The sequence below is a fragment of the Giraffa tippelskirchi genome, chromosome 2, assembly GCF_054371585.1.
Source record: "Giraffa tippelskirchi isolate mGirTip1 chromosome 2, T2T-mGirTip1v1.2.pri, whole genome shotgun sequence".
Taxonomy (NCBI): domain Eukaryota; kingdom Metazoa; phylum Chordata; class Mammalia; order Artiodactyla; family Giraffidae; genus Giraffa; species Giraffa tippelskirchi.
In genome coordinates, this window is record NC_137276.1 from 116,884,784 (window position 1) to 116,907,171 (window position 22,388).

Genomic DNA, 22,388 nt, shown 5'->3' on the forward strand with positions numbered 1-22,388 from the left:
AAGCAGACTTTTGGAGTTATATTTGAATTGGAAACTTGCCCTGCATTTTATTGCTATGGAACCTTCAGCAATATAGTTAATTCTCTAGATTTCAGTTTTCTCCATTGTAAAGCAGAGATAACAACATGTATTTTAGTGAGCATAAAATGAGCCATTATTTTTATATAGTACTGAGAAAGAAAAATTGCTGTCAATTAAACAATGATGCAATGCTTTCTGTGGATTAGACTTTTTATTTTATACTTATTGAAATAGCTCTTTTAGATGTACTTAAGCTTTTGAAAAGTCACGTATCACTCTTTAAAAAGAAAAATATAAGGGCAATGAATTGGCTAAGGTTTTTCTAAAATGTTTCCTATTCAGACTGAGTGTCCTAAAACATAGTTTGACTCAAGAGTCCTGTTTCTCCACACATTATCACCCTCTGCATCAGTGAGGCTATTGGTGATGTCACTTTTTTCCTCCAAGAGTGAACTATTTTCTTTAGATTTTCTGCCAGGCTGCTTACACCATTCTTCAAGTTTTAAATGCTGATGCTTTCCTGATCTTACAAATCTGTGTCAACAGTTAGGACTCAAATGGTCCTTGATGCAAGGAGGTGGACCATAAAGAAGGCTGAGCACCAAAGAATTGATGCTTTTGAACTGTGCTGCTGGAGAAGAGTCTTGAGAATCCCTTGGACTGCAAGGCAATCAAACTAGTCAATCCTAAAGGAAATCAACCCTGAATATTCATTGGAAGGGCTAAAGCTGAAGCTTCAATATTTTGACCACTTTATGCTAAGAGCTAACTCATTGAAAAAGACCCTGATTCTGGGAAAGACTGAGGGCAGGAGGAGAGGGGATGGCAGAGAATGAGATGGTTAGATAGTATCACCAACTCAATGAATGTTAATTTGAGCAAACTCCATGAGATAGTGGAGGACAGAGGAGCCTGGCTGCTGTCAATGGGGTCGCTAAGAGTCAGACACAACTGAGTGACTGAGCACATTCTAGAATTTAGTATTACCAGAGTCATGTAGGGGTACACTCTTCTGTGTCTTTTTTTGATCTACTTCCATGTCACTGAATGTATGAAGAGTTCATGCCTTTTTCTTGGAGAGTGGTCTTCCCATGTGTAGATGTATCACTTTTTCTGCGTTCTCCAACTGATGGATGTTTTGGTTGTCTTCAGTTGGGGGTTGTGAGTAAAGCGACTGTGAACATCTGAATCCAGAATTTTTGCTTATGTGTTTCATTTCTCTTGGGTAAATACCTAGCAGTGGAATTGTTGGATCACAGGAGAGGTGTATGTTAAGGTTATAAGAAGCTGGTAGAACCTTTCTCAAAGTGGTTGTACATTTCAATCTCCACCATGTGGGACAGTTCCAGTAGCTGGTTGTCCTTGTTAACCTGTCCAGTTAATCTGAGCCACCTGAATGGTTTTGCAGTGGCATCTCTACAGCTCTAATGTGCATTTTTCTTGCAGCACTTTTTCATATGCTTCTCAACCATGTGTATATCTTTGTAATGTGTCTGTGGCATCATTTGTCCACTTTCCAGTCAGGTGATTTGTGGTTTAATTATTGAGCTGCAGGACTCAAGTCCTCCATCAGATTTATGTATTGTAAATATTTTCTCCCTGTCTGTGGCTTGCCTATGCATCTTCCTCACGGTATTTTTTGAAAAGAAGAGGTTTTTAATTTTGATGAAGTCCATTTACCCATTTTTCTTTTATAATTAATATTTCCTGTGTCCTTTCTAAAATTTTTGCTGACTCCAAAGTTAGATAGATATTCTTCTATATCTTCTAGCTGCTTTACAGGTTTCACTTCTTCATTTAGGTTTGTGATCCATCTCTAATTAAATTCTGTGTATGATTTGAGGTATGTATCAGGGTTACTGTTTTCCCCAGGTAGGTAGCTACTTGTTCCAGGATTCCACTGAAAGCATTCATTTTTCCTCATCGACTTGCTTTGACACTTCGGTTGAAAATTACTTAACTCTGTGAGTGTGGGTCCACTTCTAGACTGTCTATTCTGTTCCATAGAGCTGTTTGTCTGTCCATATGCCAGTACCATACTGTCTGCATTTACTGTAACTTCAGTGTTAGTAAGAAATCAAGTAGCAGATGTCCTCTAACTCTGTTCTACCTTTTAGTGATTGTTTTGGTTTAGCATTTCCTTTTACATTTTAGAATAAGTTCTTCAGTTTCTACAAAAGACTCATATGAGGTTTTGATTGAAATTGTATTGAATCAATAGATCAATTTGAGGAGAATGAAAATCCTAACAATATTCAGTTTTCTGATATATGTATCTAGGAGATGTCTTTCTGATTATCTGAGTCTTCTTCAGATCTCTCAGACGTTTCAAAATGGTTTTCTGTATAGTTTTCTCATGTTTCTTGAAATTTATCCCTAAGTATTTTGAGTTTTAAAATATACATAGTATTTTAAAAATTCATCTTCCAATTGTTTTCTGCTGGTATTTAGAAATACAATTAATTTCCATGTGTTGACCTGGATTCTTTCACCCTTGATAAATTCAATGTGCCATATGTTTTGCTCAGAATTTTATAGAATTTCAAGTTTATTCTTGCAGTCATCTCTAATGCAGGTATTAGCACAATCATATTCTGTAAGAAATTTACCCTGAAATTCCATATGCTAATTTTTTTGCTCCAGGTCATACAATTTGAGTTACCAGGGGAATATGATTTGAATTTCAGTCTAGTTTGACTCCAAGGCCTATTCCCTTTCCACCCTACTGTAATATTTCCCCTCTTTGACATTTGGATGTTTGAATGGAGTGATACTATGTAGCTACCCTGGATTTCACTGGGACATTTTTGTGTCATTGTGTTTCAGAAGGACATGAATTAATCAACGGAACCTCTAAAACAAAATACAATGAGAAAAGGTGAAAAAGTGACTGCAAGTTTTTCTAGTTTAAGAAGGACTGTCAGCGTGCTTCCAAGTTCCTCCACAGAAGACTGTTCATGCAGTTGCACATAGCTGCAAATTCCAGTTTCCTTGCCTCACACGGTTATTGTTGTTGTTCAGTCACTCAGTCATGCCTGACTCTTAGCGACCCCATGGACTACAGCATGGCAGGCTTCCCTGTCTTTCACTGTGTTCTGGAGTTTGCTCAAACTCATGTCCATTGAGTCGGTGATGCCATCCAACCATCTCATCCTCTGTCATCCCCTCCCCTCTTGCCGTCAATCTTTCTCAGCATCAGGGTCTTTTCCAACGAGTTGGCTCTTTGCATCAGGTGGGCAAAGTATTGGATCTTCAGCTTCAGCATCAGTCCTTCCAGTGAATACTCAGGGTTGATTTCCTTAGGATGGACCGGTTGGATCTCCTTGCAGTCCAAGGGACTCTCACTGATAGTACACGTTAGCTATGGCCACATCTTCTCTGTGTAGGGATGCTCTAATGCTTGTTTTCCCTCCTTCTCTCCCACAATGTGCTGCAGGAAACCATTTCTGTACAGCCAAGGAGCTCACGGAGGAGATCAGATCATTAACATTGGAGAGGGAAGGGCTGGAGGGACTTCTCCACAAGCTATTGGTACTGAGTTCCAGGAATGTCCAAAAGCTGGGAAGTGTGAAAGAAGATTACAGCAGACTCAGGCAAGAACTGGACCAGGGGAGAATTGCCTATGGTAAGTGGTCACACGGTTGCCTGATGAAATATGTGTGCTATTTACTGTACTGTTTCACATGTACCCTTCACTGTGAAGGCTGTCCTGGAGCCACACAGGATATTTTTGGCAGGAGCCCTAGAAAATAGGGCACAATTTCTTGTCAGCGTTTGTTTTGCTATCAATCTGATGCCTTTTCATTTCCTGTCTTTCCTCCTCCTCTACTCTGTGTTTGCTAATGGCTTTGTGATTGCTTGAAGCAATCTCCCCCTTGGCATGGGTCTTGATAATTTTCTGGTTGACAATTATCTCTCTTTTGTTCCTTGGCTCAGCCTTCTGGCTTGCACAATCACACATGAAAGCAGGCTGGCTCTGGGAAAACCGAGGGAAGACCATTGAGTGCCTCTTCTTTGTGGGCTTTCCTGAGAGCCGCTTTCCCCAGGAAGAATGATGCAGAAGATGCTGCCTTGGCCAAAGTATCCACTTGTTGGAGGAGTTAAACTATTCTTGTGGTCTTTTCTTGTCTAGCTGTTAACAGTAAGTGAGGTCACCTTGAAGTTTCACTCTGAGGGATAATTCCAGAAGATTATGTTTTAGCCCAAATTAATAAAGTCAAACCTGTTTCTAAAAAAAAAAAAGTAGTAAAGAATTACTGATGATTCAGTTTCTAATACACAGAATGAAATCATAGGGAGAAAATTTATATTTAAAATACAATAGATGCTAGAACCTGTTTCTTTACCAGTAAAATGAGATGATAGATGATCCATCTCATAAGCTGGTTAAATGATACAGATTAATTGCATGAATTTATTAAGATCCTGAGATTGTGTGTGTGTGCATACACCTTTGCCCTTCCTTTGGGAACTAGAGGTTGTTGGAAGGCAGAGTTCATACATAGTAAATCATATTTTCTAAATAACTGTTTACTAGAAAAATGAATGACGTTTATACTAATAAAGAACTGTATTTACAAAGTATACTTGTTTAAAAAGAAACAAGAATGAAGGTATTAGGTAGCCAGATTTGAAACAGAGCCACCCTGGTGGCTCACACAGTAAAGATTCCACCTGCAATGCAGGAGACCTGGGTTTGATCCTTGGGTTGGGATGATCCACTGGAGGAGGGAATGGCTACCCACTCCAACATTTTTGCCTGGAGAATTCCATGGACAGAGGGGCCTCATTGGCTACAGTCCATAGGGTTGCAGAGTCAGATGTGACTGAGTGACTTAACACTTTTAACACACTTATTTGAAAATACTCCACAAATTGAAGTAAATGAAGATTAGTATTTAAAACCAAACAAATATGAAATCAGCTAGTAGAAATAGGAGTATCATTTCACTGTTAGTACATTTTGTTTTAAAGACTTACTAAATTGTGTAGAGAGAGGTTTCTTCGTAGTTATCTGAACGACAGATGCGACTGTCAACCGCAATTGTGTCTTCTCAGCCTGGGACACCTCTAAGTCAGCCTTATCTTTTTTTCACTTTTACAAGTCAAAGCTTTGTTTCTTGCCAAATACGTAAACAAGAGACTGCATTTGAGCCTTAATATATAACTATAGTCCTGAGAAATGACAACATGTTCCTCCAAGATGTAATGCTGCAGTTTATTATGTTATTGTAGGTCTAATCTTATAGTTAAATAAATTTTGCTACAAATTTTTATAAATTTGTTTTAAATTTTTAAAAATATAAACAAGAAAAATTATGAGATGTCTTATGTTATCAGCACAAGACTTGTGATGCAAAATAGGAAATTTATATCACAGAGAAAAAATGAGAACAAATTTGGACAAATTTAGTTCAGCAATATTTTCTTTTTTAAAAAAACTTGATTGAAGTAAAGTTGATTTACAGTGTTGTGTTAATTTCTGCTATACAGCAAAGTGACTCAGTTATATATGTATATATGTACATTTTTTCATATTCCTTTCCATTATGGTTGTTACAGGATATTGAATATAGTTCTCTGTGCTATGCAGTAGGATCTTTTTATCCATCCTATATATAATAGGATGCAGCAATATTTTCATTTGAAGAGTTAAGCTCTTGAAAGCCATTAATATCTCTCTTTTTTTTAGGAAAAAAAAAGCTGTGTGGTACTTTTTGAATCTCATCATTGTCACTTGACTAAGTATTTTCAAAATGATGAATAAAACATAAACAAATGGAATGAGAAATTGTTACCGTGGATGATTCTAAATTGCAGATGGCTCATTACTGTTGTGAAGGCATTCTTTATGTTTTATACTTGGATTTTGCTGGATCAGCTACCCTTTCCCTGTGCTTTGTGTGTGTGTGTGTGCACGCACTCAGTTGTATCCGGCTCTTTGTGACCCTGTGGACTGTACCCACCAGGCTTCTGTCCTCGGGATTTTCCAGGCAAGAATACTGCAGTGGGTTGTCATTTCCTCCTCCAGAGTATCTTCCCGACCCAGGGATCAAACCTGCATCTTCTGCAGCTCCTGCTTTGGCAGGTGGATTCTTTACCACTGAGCCACTTGGGTATCCCTTCCTTGTGCTTTATTGCTCTTGCTCAGTCACTTCAGTCATGTCCGACTCTCTGCGACCTCATGGACCACGGCCCTCCAGGCTCCCCTGTCCATGGGATTCTCCAGGCAAGAATACGGAGTGAGTTGCCATTTCCTTCTCCGGTGATAAAGTATGAAGTGAGTGAAGTGAGTGAAGTGAAGTCACTCAGTCGTGTCCTACTCTGCAACCCCATGGACTGTAGCCTACCAGGCTCCTCCATCCATGGGATTTTCCAGGCAAGAGTACTGGAGTGGGTTGCCATTTCCTTCTCCAACTTGTGCTTTATAGGCTAAAGCTAATTTTTAAGCAATCTGAGGTGACTTGGCATTAGTTGAACCAAATTAATAATCTTGTGTTGGTGAGAGTGTGAGAGACAAAGAAATAAATTCTTAGTAAAGTGAAGCTTTTATCCATTGATATGATATTAAACTAGACCAAGGTCCATATTCTGTAATTTGTTGGGTTTTGAGAGTTAAAAATCTGGAGTGAGCTCTGTGCTCAAGTTTAAATGCAGAGCAAATACTAAGAAGTAATGTACTTCTGCGCATTACTGAGATGGTTGGAGGCATCACCAACTAAATGGATGTGAGTTTGAGCAAGCTCCGGGAGTTGGTGATGGACAGGGCAGACTGACGTACTGTAGTCCATGAGGTCGAAAGAAAAGACTGAGTGACTGAACTAACTAATGTGCTGCTGCAGGTATTACCATGAGCTGACTCTTTTTAATCTTAGATAAAACATTTTAAAATAAGACTTAAAAAAAAGAGCAATGTGTAGTGTTCTTAAAAACAGATTTTTATTTATTTAAAAATGTTTCTATGTTATTTCCTATTTTATTAAAAAAATTTTTTTTTGCAATGTTGTGTTGGTTTCTGCCATATAACAATCAACCATAATTATACATGTATCCCCTCCCTTTTGAGCCTCCCTCCCCTCCCCCATCCCACCCCTCTAGGTCATCACAGAGTGCCAGGCTGGGCTCCCTGTATTATACAGCAACTTTTCACCAGCTGTCTATTTTACACATGATAGTGTGTATATATGTTGATGCTACTTTCTCCATTCATCCCACTATCTCCCTCCCCCACTGTGTCCACAAGTCCATGGACTACGTCTGTGTCTCTGTTCCTTCCCTTCAAATTGGTTCATCAGTACTATTTTTCTAGATTCCATATATAGAACTGACTCAAATGTGTTCTTTTATGGCTGAGTAATAGTCTATTGTATATATAAGTTCCACATCTTCTTTATCCATTTATCTGATGGACATCTAGGTTGCTTCCATTTTCTGGCTATTGTAAATAGTGCTGCAATGAACATTGCGGGTATATGTGTCTTTTAGAATTGTGGTTTCCTCAGGGTATTTGCCCAGTAGTGGGGTTGCTGGGTCATATGGTAGCTTTATTCCTAGTTTTTTAGAGAATTTCCATTCTATTCTCCATAATGGCTTTATCAGTCTACATTCCCACCAACAGTGGAGGAGGGTTCCCTTTTCTCCATCCTCTCCAGCGTTTATTGATTTTAGAAATTGCTTTACAATGTTGTGTTGTTTTCTGCCCTACTGCATGAGTCAGCCATAAGTGTACATGTATTTCATCCCTCATGAGCCTCACCCTATCCCACCCACCCCCATCCTGCCCCTCTAGATGTCATAGAGTACTGAGCTGAGCTCCCTGTGCTATGCAGCAGCTTCCCACTAGCTGACTATTTTACACATGATAATGTATATATCCTTGGAAGGAAGGTTATGACCAACCTAGATAGCATATTTAAAAGCAGAGACATTACTTTGCCAACAAGGGTCTGTCTAGTCAAGGCTATGGTTTTTGCAGTGGTCATGTATGGATGTGGGAGTTGGATGGTGAAGAAAGCTGAGCGCCGAAGAATTGATGCTTTTGAACTGTGGTGTTAGAGAAGACTCTTGACAGTCCCTTGGACTGCAAGAAGATCCAACCAGTCCATCCTAAAGGAGATCAGTCCTGGGTGTTCATTGGAAGGACTGATGTTGAAGCTGAAACTCCAATACTTTGGCCACCTCATGCAAAGAGTTGACTCACTGGAAAAGACCCTAATGCTGGGAAGGATTGGGGGCAGGAGGAGAAGGGGACGACAGAGGATGAGATGGCTGGATGGCATCACCGACTTGATGGACATGTGTTTGGGTAGACTCCGAGAGTTGGTGATGGACAGGGAGGCCTGGTATGCTGCGATTCATGGGGTCGCAAAGAGTCAGACACGACTGAGCGACTGAACTGAACTTGAACTGAATGTATATATGTCAGTGCTACTCTCTTAATTCGCCCCACTCTCTCCTTCCTCTACTGTGTCCACATGTCGGTTCCCTATGTCTGTGTCTCCATTCCTGCCCTGCAAATAGGTTCATTAGTACCATTTTTCTAGATTCCATGTGTGGGTGCATGCTAGTGGTCATGACAGTAAGGGACCCAGGCTCTGTGATGTTGGCTCTAGGTGGGCTGACCCAGCCATGGGTGTGTCCACATCCAGTCGGGGCTCTGTTTCTATAGCGGGAGTGGAGATCTGCCATCTTAGGGAATAATCAACAATCTCTGTCATTCAGAGGGTTCTTAATGATGGGAAGAGTGTATGCAATGGCTCATCGCAGATGAGCTTGCTTTGCTGATCACTTACAATGTCATTACATCTCATGTCTCTGGCTCAACTGTGAGCCCACTGAGGTGAAAGCACGGTCTTTAGGTTTCATTTTTGTTGTTGGCAGTACCCAGCATGATGTCATTAAAAATAGTAAATAGGCCATAAATATTTGTTCACTTACTGGGGCCAGATGCTGACAAGAAACATTAGTCCTTTCTTTCCTTATTTTGACTCACAGACCCAGACCTTGAATCTTCTTTTTTTTCAAATGTTTAAAATTCATCTTCCAGTCTAATTAAGGCAGTGATAAAGTTTGCTAGTTTTTCATGGAAGATGCTTGAGTTATCCGAGTTGGATATACAGATTGGGGTGGCAGCAGACAGAACAATGTGATGAGAAAGACTGAAATATGCCAAAGTATGTGGGGGCAAGGGAGACAGAAATCATTATGAATCTATTGCCTTTTGACTCAGTGACACAGAGTCTGTTTAAAGAGGGGAGGAAGCTGGGTGCTTATACCCCATCAGTGGTTCTTAAGATTTCAGGAGAACACATTTGAAGTCTGAGCAGTTTTAGGGGCAGTAAATAGATTAAATCTATCTTTCAACCTCAGAATACTTGTGGAAATTAACTATAAACCTTTAATTATTGTGGATTTCAGTGTTTTTTTTTTTTTAAGGAATAGTGGTATGAAAAAGAATCAGTAACATTTTTAAGTTTGCTACATCTGTTTTTCAGGAAAAAAGACAACCCTGGGATTTACAGAACCGTGTTTCCCTCTCTTGTGTATAAGTTGGTAATCTGTATTGTCCTTTATTAATATTGTTGATTTCATACTGTAACTCGGATATAAAGGAAGCAGACGTCAAGGGGAGAGATTTAATCACAGAATAATCAGGGCCAGAATTTTAAATAGGACATCATTAGTATGGTAATGAATTTTCCCACTTTATGCCAGCTGCCCGAGTAGAAAAGATACTGCAGATGTAGCTCAAAAATCCAGCGGTGTCTGTGGCCCAGTGAGCTGTCAGGAATCCATGGAGGATCTGTGAAATGCATAAAAGAATTCTCAGTGTGGGTGTCAAATCGTGTTTTTTTTCCGAGAGTGATGGCTGGCTGTGTCCAGCCTAAACTCATTTGTTTGCCTTTCAGTGAGTATGGAGGAAGTGAAGTCAGAAAAGGGGCAGTTTTTAAAGGTGATAAAGTGGAAGTGGCTCAACTTTTCAATTATGATTTGGGTCTAATATCTACTTTTTCCTTTAGGCTAGAAAGGCCACATTCACATAATCCTGCCCTTCTTCTTGGACACCTCCTAATAGGTAATAAAAGGAAGTATGATGCCCTTTAGTGAGATACCAGTTTTTTAATTCTTTAGTCCACTGGTTAAACATCTTTTGTAAATCACTTTAAGAAAAAGCTTTTGGTTTACAGATCATGTGATTTAACAGGTTTTGTGTATATAGGCAGTCACTCCTTTTCCACATTTATTAGCTATATTTAGGTGAAATTTTCAAGAAAAATTAGAACAGGGAATAAAGTCTGTCTTTTTTGTGGGGGGGTTGGGGAAGAAGGCAATGGCACCCAACTCCAGTACTCTTGCCTGGAAAATCCCATGGATGGAGGAGCCTGGTAGGCTGCAGTCCATGGGGTCGCTAAGAGTCGGGCACGACTAAGCGACTTCACTTTCACTTTTCACTTTCATGCCTTGGAGAAGGAAATGGCAACCCACTCCAGTGTTCTTGCCTGGAGAATCCCAGGGATGGGGGAGACTGGTGGGCTGCCGTCTGCGGGGTCGCACAGTCGGACACGACTGAAGCGACTTAGCAGGGGAAGAAATGGAAAACAGGAATTTATATAAATATATATCAAAGATGAATACAACAAAATTAACAAATATAATGGAAATATAATGGAAAAGTTGAGACAGAAGAAAATGCGAGTGACAAGAGTTAATTATTTTGGTTGAGAATATGATGTGATCATGAACTTCCTAGAAGCCAGAGCAAAAAACACCGATAAAGCATCATCTATCCTCCTCAAAAGTAGCTTAAAACATGAAGTTTTCAGGAATATGGAGTGGTGTTAAATTCTTAAAGATGATTTTTTTTTGAGAGTGTAATGGAAAGTCTTCATAAATAGATTTATAGCAAATGAAAAAGCACACATGGCTGTTACCAACCATCTCTGACAAAAAAAAAAAAAGCAGGTGAAAGCAGTAGTTCATGGGAAGACTGTGAAACTGTACACAGACTTTAGATCTGTGAGTTTGTACATTTTTTCCACAAAAAGATCTAGTTACTCAGCAGATTTTTGAGAGAGTCAAAATTTCCTTCAAATTTTAAGTTCCTCCAAATGTTAAGAAACTCTGTTCACATATAATGCTATGGAAGTCAGTTAGGAAGGCCTCAGGCTAATTGAGTTTAAATATAGAATCTTCCAGTGATCTGACATCACTGGTTCTAAGTCCCTAGAACCTAAAGGGGTGGTTAGAGATCCCTTTCTGTAGATGCACCAAGGGGATTTCTAGGTGGTGCAAGTGGAAAAGAATCCACCTTTCAGTGCAGGAGATGCAACAGATGTGAATTCGACCCCTGGGTCAGGAAAGATCCCCTAGAGAAGGAAATGGCATCCCACTCCAGTACTCTTGCCTGGAAAATCCCATGAACAGAGGAGCCTAGTGGGCTACAGTCCATGAGGTAGCAGAGAGTCAGACATGACTGAGCGACCTGAGCTATTTATCTGGGAACCAGATGAGTGTTGCAGATTTGAGGTTAAGGAACTTAGATTATGGCAAGTGTTTTATTAAGGTCTGCCTCTCCAACTGGAAATCTTTATTTGTTTAGATTGAATGTATGTATAACATGAACATTTTGGAGAAAGACTTTAAAATTTGAAAATCATTTTTCCTCACGTTTTCCTGTGAGCTGAGCTTTCACATCTCTAATCATCTTATTTAGTTATCAGAATCCCAGTTAAATATATATTTTCATTTTTTAGTTTCTCTCCATAGTTTTCTTCTTTCCAGTTTGTTCCTGCATCACTGTGAGTATGGTTATTTCCCTTCAGACTCTCTTGCTGTGAATTTGTAAGCTTGAAATTCGTGATTAATTTCTTTCCTCTTTTGTTAAATAATCATGATAATTCCTTTGGGAGGCATCTCCACAACAGTGCAAAAAGCCTGTGTTAGTTTGTGGGTGGCCTCAGTTCAGCTCTATTGCTTCCTTATTATCTGTTTTTCATCTCGCATGTGTGGCATCACAGTGTGAGGTAGGATGAATGAATTCTTTCTGCTTCCCAGGTGCTTGATATAAAGTCACAGCGAAGCCAGATGTCTAAGTTTCATTTCCATCCACCCCTCCATCATTTAAATTCTTTTATTGAAGTATAGTTGATTTACAATGTTGTGTTAATTTTTGCTGTATAGCAAGTGATCCAGTTATACATATATATATATATTCTTTTTTATATTCTTTCCATTATGGTTTATCGTAGAATATTGAATATAGTCACCAAGCTATACAGGAGGACCTGTTGTTTATCCATTCTATGCATAGAAGCTTGCCTCTACTAACCCTAACTTCCCACTCCATCCTTCTCCCAACCCCCTCCCCCTTGTCAACCACAAGTCTGTTCTCTGTGTCCATGATTCTGTTTCTGTTTTACAGGTAAGTTTATATCCTGTTTTAGATTTCACATGTAAGTGATATTACATGGGACTTGTCTTTCTCTGTCTGGATTACTTCACTTAGTATGACAATCTCTAGTATCATTTGAAAAGAAAGTGAAAGTGAAAGTTGCTCAGTTGTGTCTGACTCTTTGCGACCCCGTGAACTATACAGTCCATGGAATTCTCCAGGCCAGAATACTGGAGTGGGTAGCCTTTCCCTTCTGCAGGGGATCTTCCCAACTCAGGGATCGAACTCAGGTCTCACACATTGCAGGTGGGTTCTTTACCATCTGAGCCACCAGGGAAGCCCAAGAATACTGGAGTGGGTAGCCTATCTCTTCTCCAGGGGATTTCCCCAACCCAGGAGTCGAACCAGGGTCTCCTGTGTTGAAGGTGGATTCTTTACCAGCTGAGCTATCAGGGAAGCCCCTAGTAAAGCCTTTGTGTTCCAGAATGAATCAGACAATTCCTGTAAGAGATGAAACCACCGGTTACTCTAGTCTCTTCTGGTCTTGAATTCCCATGATTCCTTCCAATTTTGTTCCTTTTAAACAAAAAAAAATTGGCTTGAAAATATATTTTTTTTAAATTGTGGTAAAAGTCACAAAGTATAAAATGTACTATTTCAACCATATTTAACTGTACCATTCAACAGCACTAAGTTTATTCACATTGTTGTGCAACTTCTCATCATCGTCCATCTCTTGAATTTCTTACCTTCCTAAACTGAAACTCCCTGTCCTCCCTTTAAACACTAACTCCCCATACGCATTCCCCACCCTTTGGCCCCTGACATCTACCAGTGTACTTTCTGGTTCTATGAATTTGACTATTCTATGTGTCTCATGAAAGTGGAATCGAACAGTATTAGTCTGGACCTAATGTCTATTTCTGATTTCTTTTTTCTAGTTTTATCCATGCAATTAGTTTTAGAAATACTTACTGATGCTACTCCTTTTTCTACATGTCTCTCCATTTGCTTTTTTTCCCCAAAGATTTATTTGTTTATTTTTGGCTGTGGTGGGGTTTCGTTGCTGTACCTTCAGGCTTTCTCTAGTTACAGTGAAGGGGGTCTATTCTCTAGTTGTGGTACCCTGGCTTCTCACAGTGGTGGCTTGTTGAGGAGCAAGTGCTCTAGAGTGCTGGGGCTTCAGTAGTTGCAGCACTGAAGTAGGCTAAGTAGTTGTGGCATGTGGGCTCAGTAGTGGGCAGCTCTCGGGCCCTAGAGCAGTGACTTAGTAGTTGTGCCAAATGGGCTTAGTTGCTCCGCGGCATGTGGGATCTTCCTGGACCGGGAATCAAACCAGTATCCCTTGCATTGCAAGGCAGATCCTTAACCACTGGATCACCAGAAAAACCCCACCATTTGTTTTTTGTACTCCTCTAACAATATTCCCTCAACAGAGCCCCTAGGTGGGAATAGAGTGACAATTTTAACCGTATTTCATACCCAATTGCAACAGGCAGTTTTTGACATGCCAATTTGTTTGGAGCGGGAAGTTGGTTTTATGTTTTAAGGTGGGTCCACGTGAATCTTAAGTACTTGACAAGTGTTCTGCTTTCTTTCTGGAACATTCTTGTCAACTAGTGCCTATGTTAGTCTCTGTCTGCGTTTCACTTGGACTCAGGGCTTTTGATGACCTTGGTGTGTGCACACACATGCACACTCATACCCTCCTGAAAATTAAGCTAAAAATGGTGGTAAGCGGTATGCCACAGTTTCTGATGGAAAGCCCCTTGGCCAGGGTTGGGGGAGGGGTTATTCATTGGATGGGGCTGTACCCTGACTTCCAGAATGTTTCTCATCCTTCAGCATTGTCTTTTGTGCATTGTTTCCTCCCACACCTGTTTTTTTTTTTTTCCCCCACACCTGTTTTTAAATGTTCTTGGGTGGGAGTTTCCAGTAGTCATGTAGGGATGTGAGAGTTGGACTATAAAGAAAGCTGAGCACCGAGGAATTGATGCTTTTGAACTGTGGTGTTGGAGAAGACTCTTGAAAGTCCCTTGGATGGCAAGCAGATCCAATCAGTGCATCCTAAAGGAAATCAGTTCTGAATATTCACTGGAAGGACTGATGCTGAAGTTGGAACTCCAATACTCTGGCCACCTGATGCGAAGAACTGACTCATTGGAAAAGACCCAGATGCTGAAAAAGATTGAAGGCGGGAGGAGAAGGGGACGACAGAGGATGAGATGGTTGGATGGCATCACTAACTCAATGGACCTGAGTTTGAGTAAACTCTGGGAGTTGGTGATGGACAGGGAGGCCTGGTGTGCTGCAGTCCATGGGGTCACAAAGAGTCGGACACGACGAGTGACTGAACTGAACTGAGTGGGATTGGTACCACCCTCAGTTAACTGAACAACTTCAGCATTATGTTATGATCTGAAAATAGAATATTATTGTCGTGATTATTAGAACTTAATTGAAATTAGTAGAATTTAGTAGAATTTAAGTAGAATTAGTAGAATTTAATTCTCTACATATTATCCTTAATGTAGAACCTTATAGGTTTAAAAATGAGTTCTTTTGGGATTTCTCCTTCCTGTGATCTTTACTGTATGTATTTAGCATGTATTTATTAGATCCCTTGCTGTGTGCACAGATTAGCTATAGCTTTAATGGATTTGATTCTTTGAAAGGAAGAAATGATTCCCTGTATGTTGTCTTTCTCTTCAGTAACAAATGTTGGTTTCTCTTCTTTTGGGCTAAAGCTGCACGTGCATTTGCTTGTCTGATCCTCTGGACACTTGTGCAGCTGGCCCAGCACCATCTGTTTCACAGATGAAGATGCTAAGACTCAGGAAGGATGGGAGTCTTGTCTGAAGTCACATGGATGGAGGGGTCAGGGCTAGGATTCAAATCCCTTTATATTGTGATTTCACCTTTTATGTAGATTTATATTCTTTATGAACCTGATTCCTGACATTAGGTCTTTCCACCCTCCCTTACCACCGGCTTACTACCCTTATTGCCAGCTACCTCCATACTACACTCAGAGTCGAGATTATGGAACAAAAGTCCACTAATATCATCTCTTGATGATATTGAGTGTCCTGAAAAGAAACGCTCTTTTCATTTTTGAAATTTCTAAGTACACATTCTGTATTTCATGCCCAAAATGACGATCTGCTGTCTGCAGTTTTCCTACATTCAGTGGATCATTGAACTTGATAGGAGGTTCTCTAGGTTATCAGCCATGTAATACTCACATATTTTGTATTAAGACCCCAATTCTTTATTTTGGGAGGATAACTAATAGGAACTTACCATACTACCACAAATGAGAAAAAAGTTGAACAATAGCAATTTAGTTGAATACAGATATGGTAACTTCAAACCACTTTTAGATATTTTATTTTCAAAGAACTATGGCTAGTTCTGCTTCCTTTTCAAAAATGCTTAAATGTCAGTGTTTTCCCTCATAGTCCTGAAAGATCAGGCATTGATAGTATATTGATATCCCAGTCACAGTTTTGGGGGGAGAAACCCCCTGTTTGCCTTTGAGAATTTACTAACATGCAATCCAATTGATTACGAGGAATTAAATTGCAAAAGGGTGGCTCAGATGGTAAAGAATCTGCCTGCAATGCAGGAGACTCAGGTTCAATCCGCATGTTGGGAATATCCCTTGGAGAAGGGAATGGCAACGCGTTCCAGTGTTCTTGCCTGGGAAATCCCATGGACAGAGGAGCCTGGTGGGCTACAGTCCATGGGGTCGCAAAGAGTCAGACATGACTGAGCGACTAACACATTCACTTTTCTTTCAAACTCCTATTTGCCTGTAAGAATTTACTGATATGCCATCCGATTAATTACAAGGAATTAACTTGCAAAGTTTGATGGCCATTTGTGAGTTTCTTTTGAGTGAGCTTTTGAACTTTAAATAAGTAACATGTACAATATTCTATAATTCAAGACTTTGAGAGATTAAGACTGATTTTTTTTTTTGAGTCCAATTTTGTGAAGTTTTGCAGAATTAAATTTTATTGGTGCCAACTATGACCTATTTTATACTGTCATAGTCTTTTTAGTGCTTAATCTAATAAGAAATATCTTGTTTTCCTCTTTGACTTTGTCATGAGTTATGATCTCCTGCCATTTTCTCTTTGTTCTTCTTCTTTGAAGCTGCCATATGTTTTGTAACCCAAGAGAGATAATTCTTTTTGAGAGGTCATCATTTGTAGCTAATTTGGCTTTTCAGATTCTCTTAGCTCTTGTAAAGAAGGGTGGGTTTCATGATAAGTGTTTTCTGCCCTCATTGCATTGTTGCACCAAATTTTGCTGCCCTGGGCCCACCAGACTTTGGGTGATGGCCATCCTGCCTCATTTACTTTACTTTCAAATTTTTATGGAATTGAGGAGGATTGGATCCTGTTCAGTTCAGTCACTCAGCCGTGTCTGACTCCTTGTGACCCCATGGACTGCAGCACGCCAGGCTTCCCTGTCCATCACCAACCCCCGGAGTTTACTCAAACTCATGTCCATCAAATCGGTGATACCATCCAACCATCTCATCCTCTGTTCTCCTCTTCTCCTCCTGCCTTCAATCTTTCCCACCATCGGGGTCTTTTCCAATGAGTCAGTTCTTCACATCAGGTGGCCAAAGTATTGGAGTTTCAGCTTCAGCATCAGTCCTTCCAATGAATATTCAGGACTGATTTCTTTTAGAATTGACTGGTTTGATTTCTTTGCAGTCCAAAGGACTCTCAAGAGTCTTCTCCAACAACACATTTCAAAAGCATCGATCCTTTGCTGTTCAGCTTTCTTTATAGTCCAACTCACATCCATACATGACTACTGGAAAAACCGTAGCTTTTGACTAGATGGAGCTTTGTTGGCAAAGTGATGTCTCTGCTCTTTAATATGCTGTCTAAGTTGGTCATAGCTTTTCTTCCAAGGAGCAAGAGTCTTTTAATTTCATGGCTGCAGTCACCATCTGCAGTGATTTTGGAGCCCAAGAAAATAAAGTCAGTCACTGTTTCCATTGTTTTCCCATCTATTTGCCATGAAGTGATGGGACCAGATGCCATGATCTTAGTTTTCTGAAGATTGAGTTTTAAGCCAACTTTGGATCCTGTAGGGATAGACAATTCTAAGCCAATGTACTGCAATTTAATATTTATGACATGGCAGAAACCATCAAGGGCTGCTTAAAGGTCTACTGACTTGACATCAAAAATGTATAAACCAGGTATACTCATAGCTCACATGCTCCATAGTTACAGAAGGTAATTTTATTTGTCTTTTGACATGAAACTCTCTGAAGTTTTTATAACTCATTAAGAACTGATTGCATACTTTGCTTTAGGTTTAATGATAACCAGACTTGTTTTTCTCTTTTCATTTGCCAAAGTGATGTTAGAATTTTGGTTATTTTAGCTTGTTTTGAGCAGCTCTCTTTTCATCTGTGTTACTAAAGCTGCTTTACACTGTATATATTTCTAAATATTATATTGCCTTTCCCAAGAAAGAATCTAATGCAAATATATTATGACATCAGGGTATGATTAATGAAAGGAAGCCTGGTCTTGCTGGGACAAGGTGACTGGAGTCTTGAGCTTCTTTTTAACTTCATATTTGACCCAGCATTTGACTTTGGTCGTTAGGTCCCCATTGTATTAGCATGACAGATAAATTAGAATTTGGTGAATGTCTGTTTGCCTTTCATACAACCCTGCATTTTTTTTCAGAGACTGAGGAACAGTGGGGGACTGAATACCAAACTCCAGGTCTGCCCTAAGAAGGCCACCCAACACTGAGATCCCCCAATGTCTGGAATCCTGAGAATGTAGTAACCTTCGGAGGTGATGTAATTTCCCTAGTGGATTATACAAGAATCCTCTGAAGTTGAAGCTTATGAAATTCCTAGAGTTTCTCTAGTGGGATTTTTTCCAATTTTTAATTTATTTCACAGAATATCATAAGAATAAAAAACATTAAAAAAATTGAATGAAAAATGTCCACCACATAACTTCCATAGCAGAGCCAGAGTCCCTGGGTGCATTTTTGGTGTCCCCCCCAACCTCTGCCTCCCCACCGCTGCCAATGCCTAGAGCACATGCAGACCTTTTATACACTGGTACTGAGAGAGTGGACACCATTATACCTTTATAGCCTTATGTGGCAAAAATGAAAGCATTACATCACTCAATCCTCATTGCTGTACATTCAGAAAAATGTATCATCCCATTCTACTGATGCTGAAACTGAGGCTTAGTGAGCTAGGAGGCCTGTAGATGGCCATGGAGAGCTAGAACATGACTTAGATCTGTGTGGCTCGAGAATCAGACTCAGCACAGAGTTAGATTTCCTTGTAACACAGAGTTCCAGTTTAGTTCCTTGAACCTTCATAACATTCCAAGAATCAGTATACCATGACCTACTTAACTTTCTCCTTATTTTGATGTTTGTAACAATCATTATATAAATTTCTTTCTGAAGATAAAGTGAGATTGGGATTTCTGGGCCAAAGAGCACAATCATTTTGTGGCTTGATACATCCTGCAAAGACTTTCAAAAGGATTATACCAGTTTAATTGATACTCCCATCCATCCTTCCTACACTAAGTGTTATTTCTTAAGAAATTATGTAGTATAATAACAATAATAAAATGGTATTTAATTCAGGCTTTATTTTGGCATGTATTTGACTAATAATGAAGTTGAACTACTTTTTTGGTGCCTTTATAATTTTTTCTATTGTGTATTGTGCATATCTGTTGTTCATTTTGGGGGGGGGCAGAAGGAAACTTGATGCTTTCCTTATCTTCATATAATGTGGTTATTATCATTTTTCCTGCTTGTATGCTGTGTGTATATATGTGAAGTTAACCCATTATCATGATTAATAATGGAACAAAAAGAGAAATTTTTTAAAACAATGATAACTTGTTGAAATAGCAGTTTAGAGTGAATTTTGAAACTTCTTAAGGGTTAGGGTGCAATAGATTTAACAAACAACATAGGTTTTCTTGGGTAAATGCATTCTGTTTCCACTCCATCCATTAATATTCACTGCGCCTGGCCTTTAAAGCTAATGCAATATAGAGGGAACAGCTGTAATTGGGACCATAATAAACCAATCTCATTTTTATGATAAATCTGTGGAAGGCATCCTTTTTACGTTTTCACGACCATTAAAATAAAGAAGCTGAGAGAAATGTGCAGTTTCATACCCATTGCTTTACTTTTTCTGTATCATGCATCTCACATTGAGTATCTCACTGTATTTGGCCTTTTACAAAAATTTGCTGTTTTCTTAAATGGATCCATTAGAAAAACAGCCCCTGCCAAAGGGATTTTTTTTCTTGCCAAGCGTGCTGTTACTTCAGGGACTATAGGAGAGTGTCTTGGTGCATGGGGCTGCAGAGGCTGCAGCTGTGGGAGTCACAGGACGTGGTGACGGATGGTGGCCAAGTGGGAAGAGGGCTGGACCGGATGGATGACCTTTTAGACTGTCACCAGCTTTTCATGGAGAGGAGCTGGGTGCGTGACAGCTCCTGCTCCTTCTCTCCACAGATGATAACCAGTACAGGGTATTAAGTCAAAGTCCTTTTCTGTGGACCATGTGTCATCACCGTAAATTGCTATGATTGGGGTTTATGAAGGCACCTCCTTGCCGGTTGCCACCATTGGGTATCAGATTCTCCACCACCCCAACCACATCTTCCTACAGCTTTGTACAGCTGTACAGCTGTACATCTTGTACAGCTGTACATCTTGTACAGCTGTGGGTTTCTTTCCTCCATCTTTCAGATATTCCCACACCCTCATCCACTCAAGTGCACACTCCCTGTCTCTCTTCTGGGTATCACCCAGACAACTCCTTTGACCTGCTAAATTTCCTGTGGTCTCTGCGTGCTCTGGACACCTTATATGATGCACTCCTGCACCTCCCCAGGACCAGATCCTCTGAGGTCTCTGTGAGGATGCCCTCCAGCCCACCGACTTACCTCTCTGTATACTCTGTGTCCTCCTTGACCTTGTACTTCTATCCCTTGACTTTTTCTTCTGGCCCTGCCTGGAGCTTGGCTTGATACTCTGGAGGGGATCATTGTCCCCGCCCCCCTCCAATGTTCCATGATTATTCATTCCATTTTGTCATGTTTAATGGAATATTTAACAGCATCTATGAAGAAGGCTGAAGACTATAAATAAATGCTCTCTTTGGTATTGAAAGGGTTTTATACAATATAAAATTTAGAGCACATTTTCCTCAGGAGCCCTGACATTAATATTCATCATAAGCCCCAAAGAAGAAGCTATTATATTTTAGCATAATGAAGTTTACCATATGTTTCAAAGTCACTTGCAATTGTGCTTCTCATCATGACAATTAGAAAGGTCATCTTGTCTTGCCAGGCTGTGTTAGATACATCACCCAGCTCATGGCTGTCAGTGTATGCAGTGCGCATACATACGGGGAAGATAAGATACTTCTTATAAAAAAATATTGCTGTTTTCATCTAATTACAAACACGAAACATGCCTGTTGTTTGGCCATAGATGATATGTGGACACAGAGATGGAAACATCTAACGCAAATCCCCTTTTGTGCTCTTTGTGACTAAATTACATGAGGTTATTTTTCCTTCCTTGAAGCATGATGGTGATGAGGCTTCTCAAGCCTTGGGTAGAGGAATTAGACAGCAAGACAATAGTTTGTTTCTTAAAAATGGATTTTATGCCTTTAACAGTATGGCAACAATATTATATTTAATATTCTCCATGTATGAACTTGGATGACAGTATGAGGAGAAGGAGAGAGGTGGTGATGGGGCTTCTTATGGAGCTTGTGGAGGGACAGCAGGTAATACTTAGGAACCTGAGAATGCAGTTGCAGGAGTTGGTCACGGGAGCTGATGCTGGAAGAAAGGGTTCTTCACCATTATCTACTAATATTATTGCTGTTGATTTAGCTGAGGCTTCCTGAGGCTTGGCCCAATGTCATATCCCTTCCAGACAGCAGAGCCTGGCACAAGCCATGTCTGTGTCCCTCGTTAGGCCCATGGGATTGAGAGAGTCAGTTCCTAGGCAGGTTGATAAGAAGTCCAGGGGTCCCCAAGGAGAGAGGGGTCTGGAATTCTCAAGGAGGAAGAAAGGACAAACTTTTTTTTTTCCCCTCTACACTCCTTGGTCTTAGTCACATAAAAGGTTTTATATCTTTAAGCCTTGAACTGATGATTACAGAACAAACATCTCAGTTTAAACTCTGTACTAAGGATTATATAACAACAATGTATCCTGCTTGAGGACAGTTTCTCCTTCCTGGAAACCTTCAGGCTAATCCTGTTATCTTAAAATGTAAATTATGGGAGGGGGTCTAGTAAGATCTTTACAACCTCCAGACATCCTTTTGATTCATTGTAATAACTAATTAAAAAGTATATAACTCCCTTGGTAACACTAGTGAAGGGAGCAGTCTTTCTGCCCCTTTCTGATGTCTATGTCAGAAGCTTTCTCTATTTCTTTTATACTTTCATAAAACTTTATTACACAAAAGCTCTGAGCAATCAAGCCTCATCTCTGGCCCCAGATTGAATTCTTCTCCTCCAGAGGCCAAGAATCCCAGCATCTTTCGTGGTTCAGCAACCTTTCAGGATTGCACGCTGGCCCTCAAGGAGGTGGAGAGGCGCAGAAGCCACATTTCTTGGCCTGAGTCAGGCTGCATACTAGCTATCCAGCTGATGGTCAGTGTCTGTTGCATTGGGTAATCCTGCTGGTTCAAATTTTACAAATGGGAGGAAGTTTGAGATGTTTTTGTAAGTGCTTAGGTACTTCCTGGTAGCTCAGACGGCAAAGTGTCTGCCTACAATGTGGGAGACCTGGGTTCGATCCCTGGGTCAGGAAGATCCCCTGGAGAAGGAAATGGCAACCCACTCCAGTATTCTTGCCTGGAAAATCCCATGGACTGAGGAGTCTGGTAGACTACAGTCCATGG

General features: G+C 40.1%; 1 protein-coding gene and 1 long non-coding RNA gene across 4 annotated transcripts in view; both read left to right on the top strand.

Annotated features, from left to right (window-relative positions):
- The window catches only part of DISC1 (DISC1 scaffold protein), a 406,697-nt gene that overhangs the window by 196,974 nt on the left and 187,335 nt on the right, over positions 1–22,388 (top strand). For 2 of the 3 annotated variants that reach the window (XM_081570366.1, XM_081570367.1), the window contains exon 9: positions 3,458–3,646. In XM_081570366.1, the coding sequence (XP_081426492.1) occupies positions 3,458–3,646 (189 nt within the window). Of the gene's footprint in view, positions 1–3,457; positions 3,647–3,957; positions 4,264–22,388 lie in introns of those variants that run through there. The other variant, XM_081570368.1, reaches the window with a different exon arrangement.
- Positions 4,276–7,022, top strand: LOC145538405 (uncharacterized). Its single transcript, XR_014076833.1, has 2 exons — positions 4,276–6,180; positions 6,334–7,022. It is a non-coding gene; the product is annotated as an uncharacterized LOC145538405 (long non-coding RNA).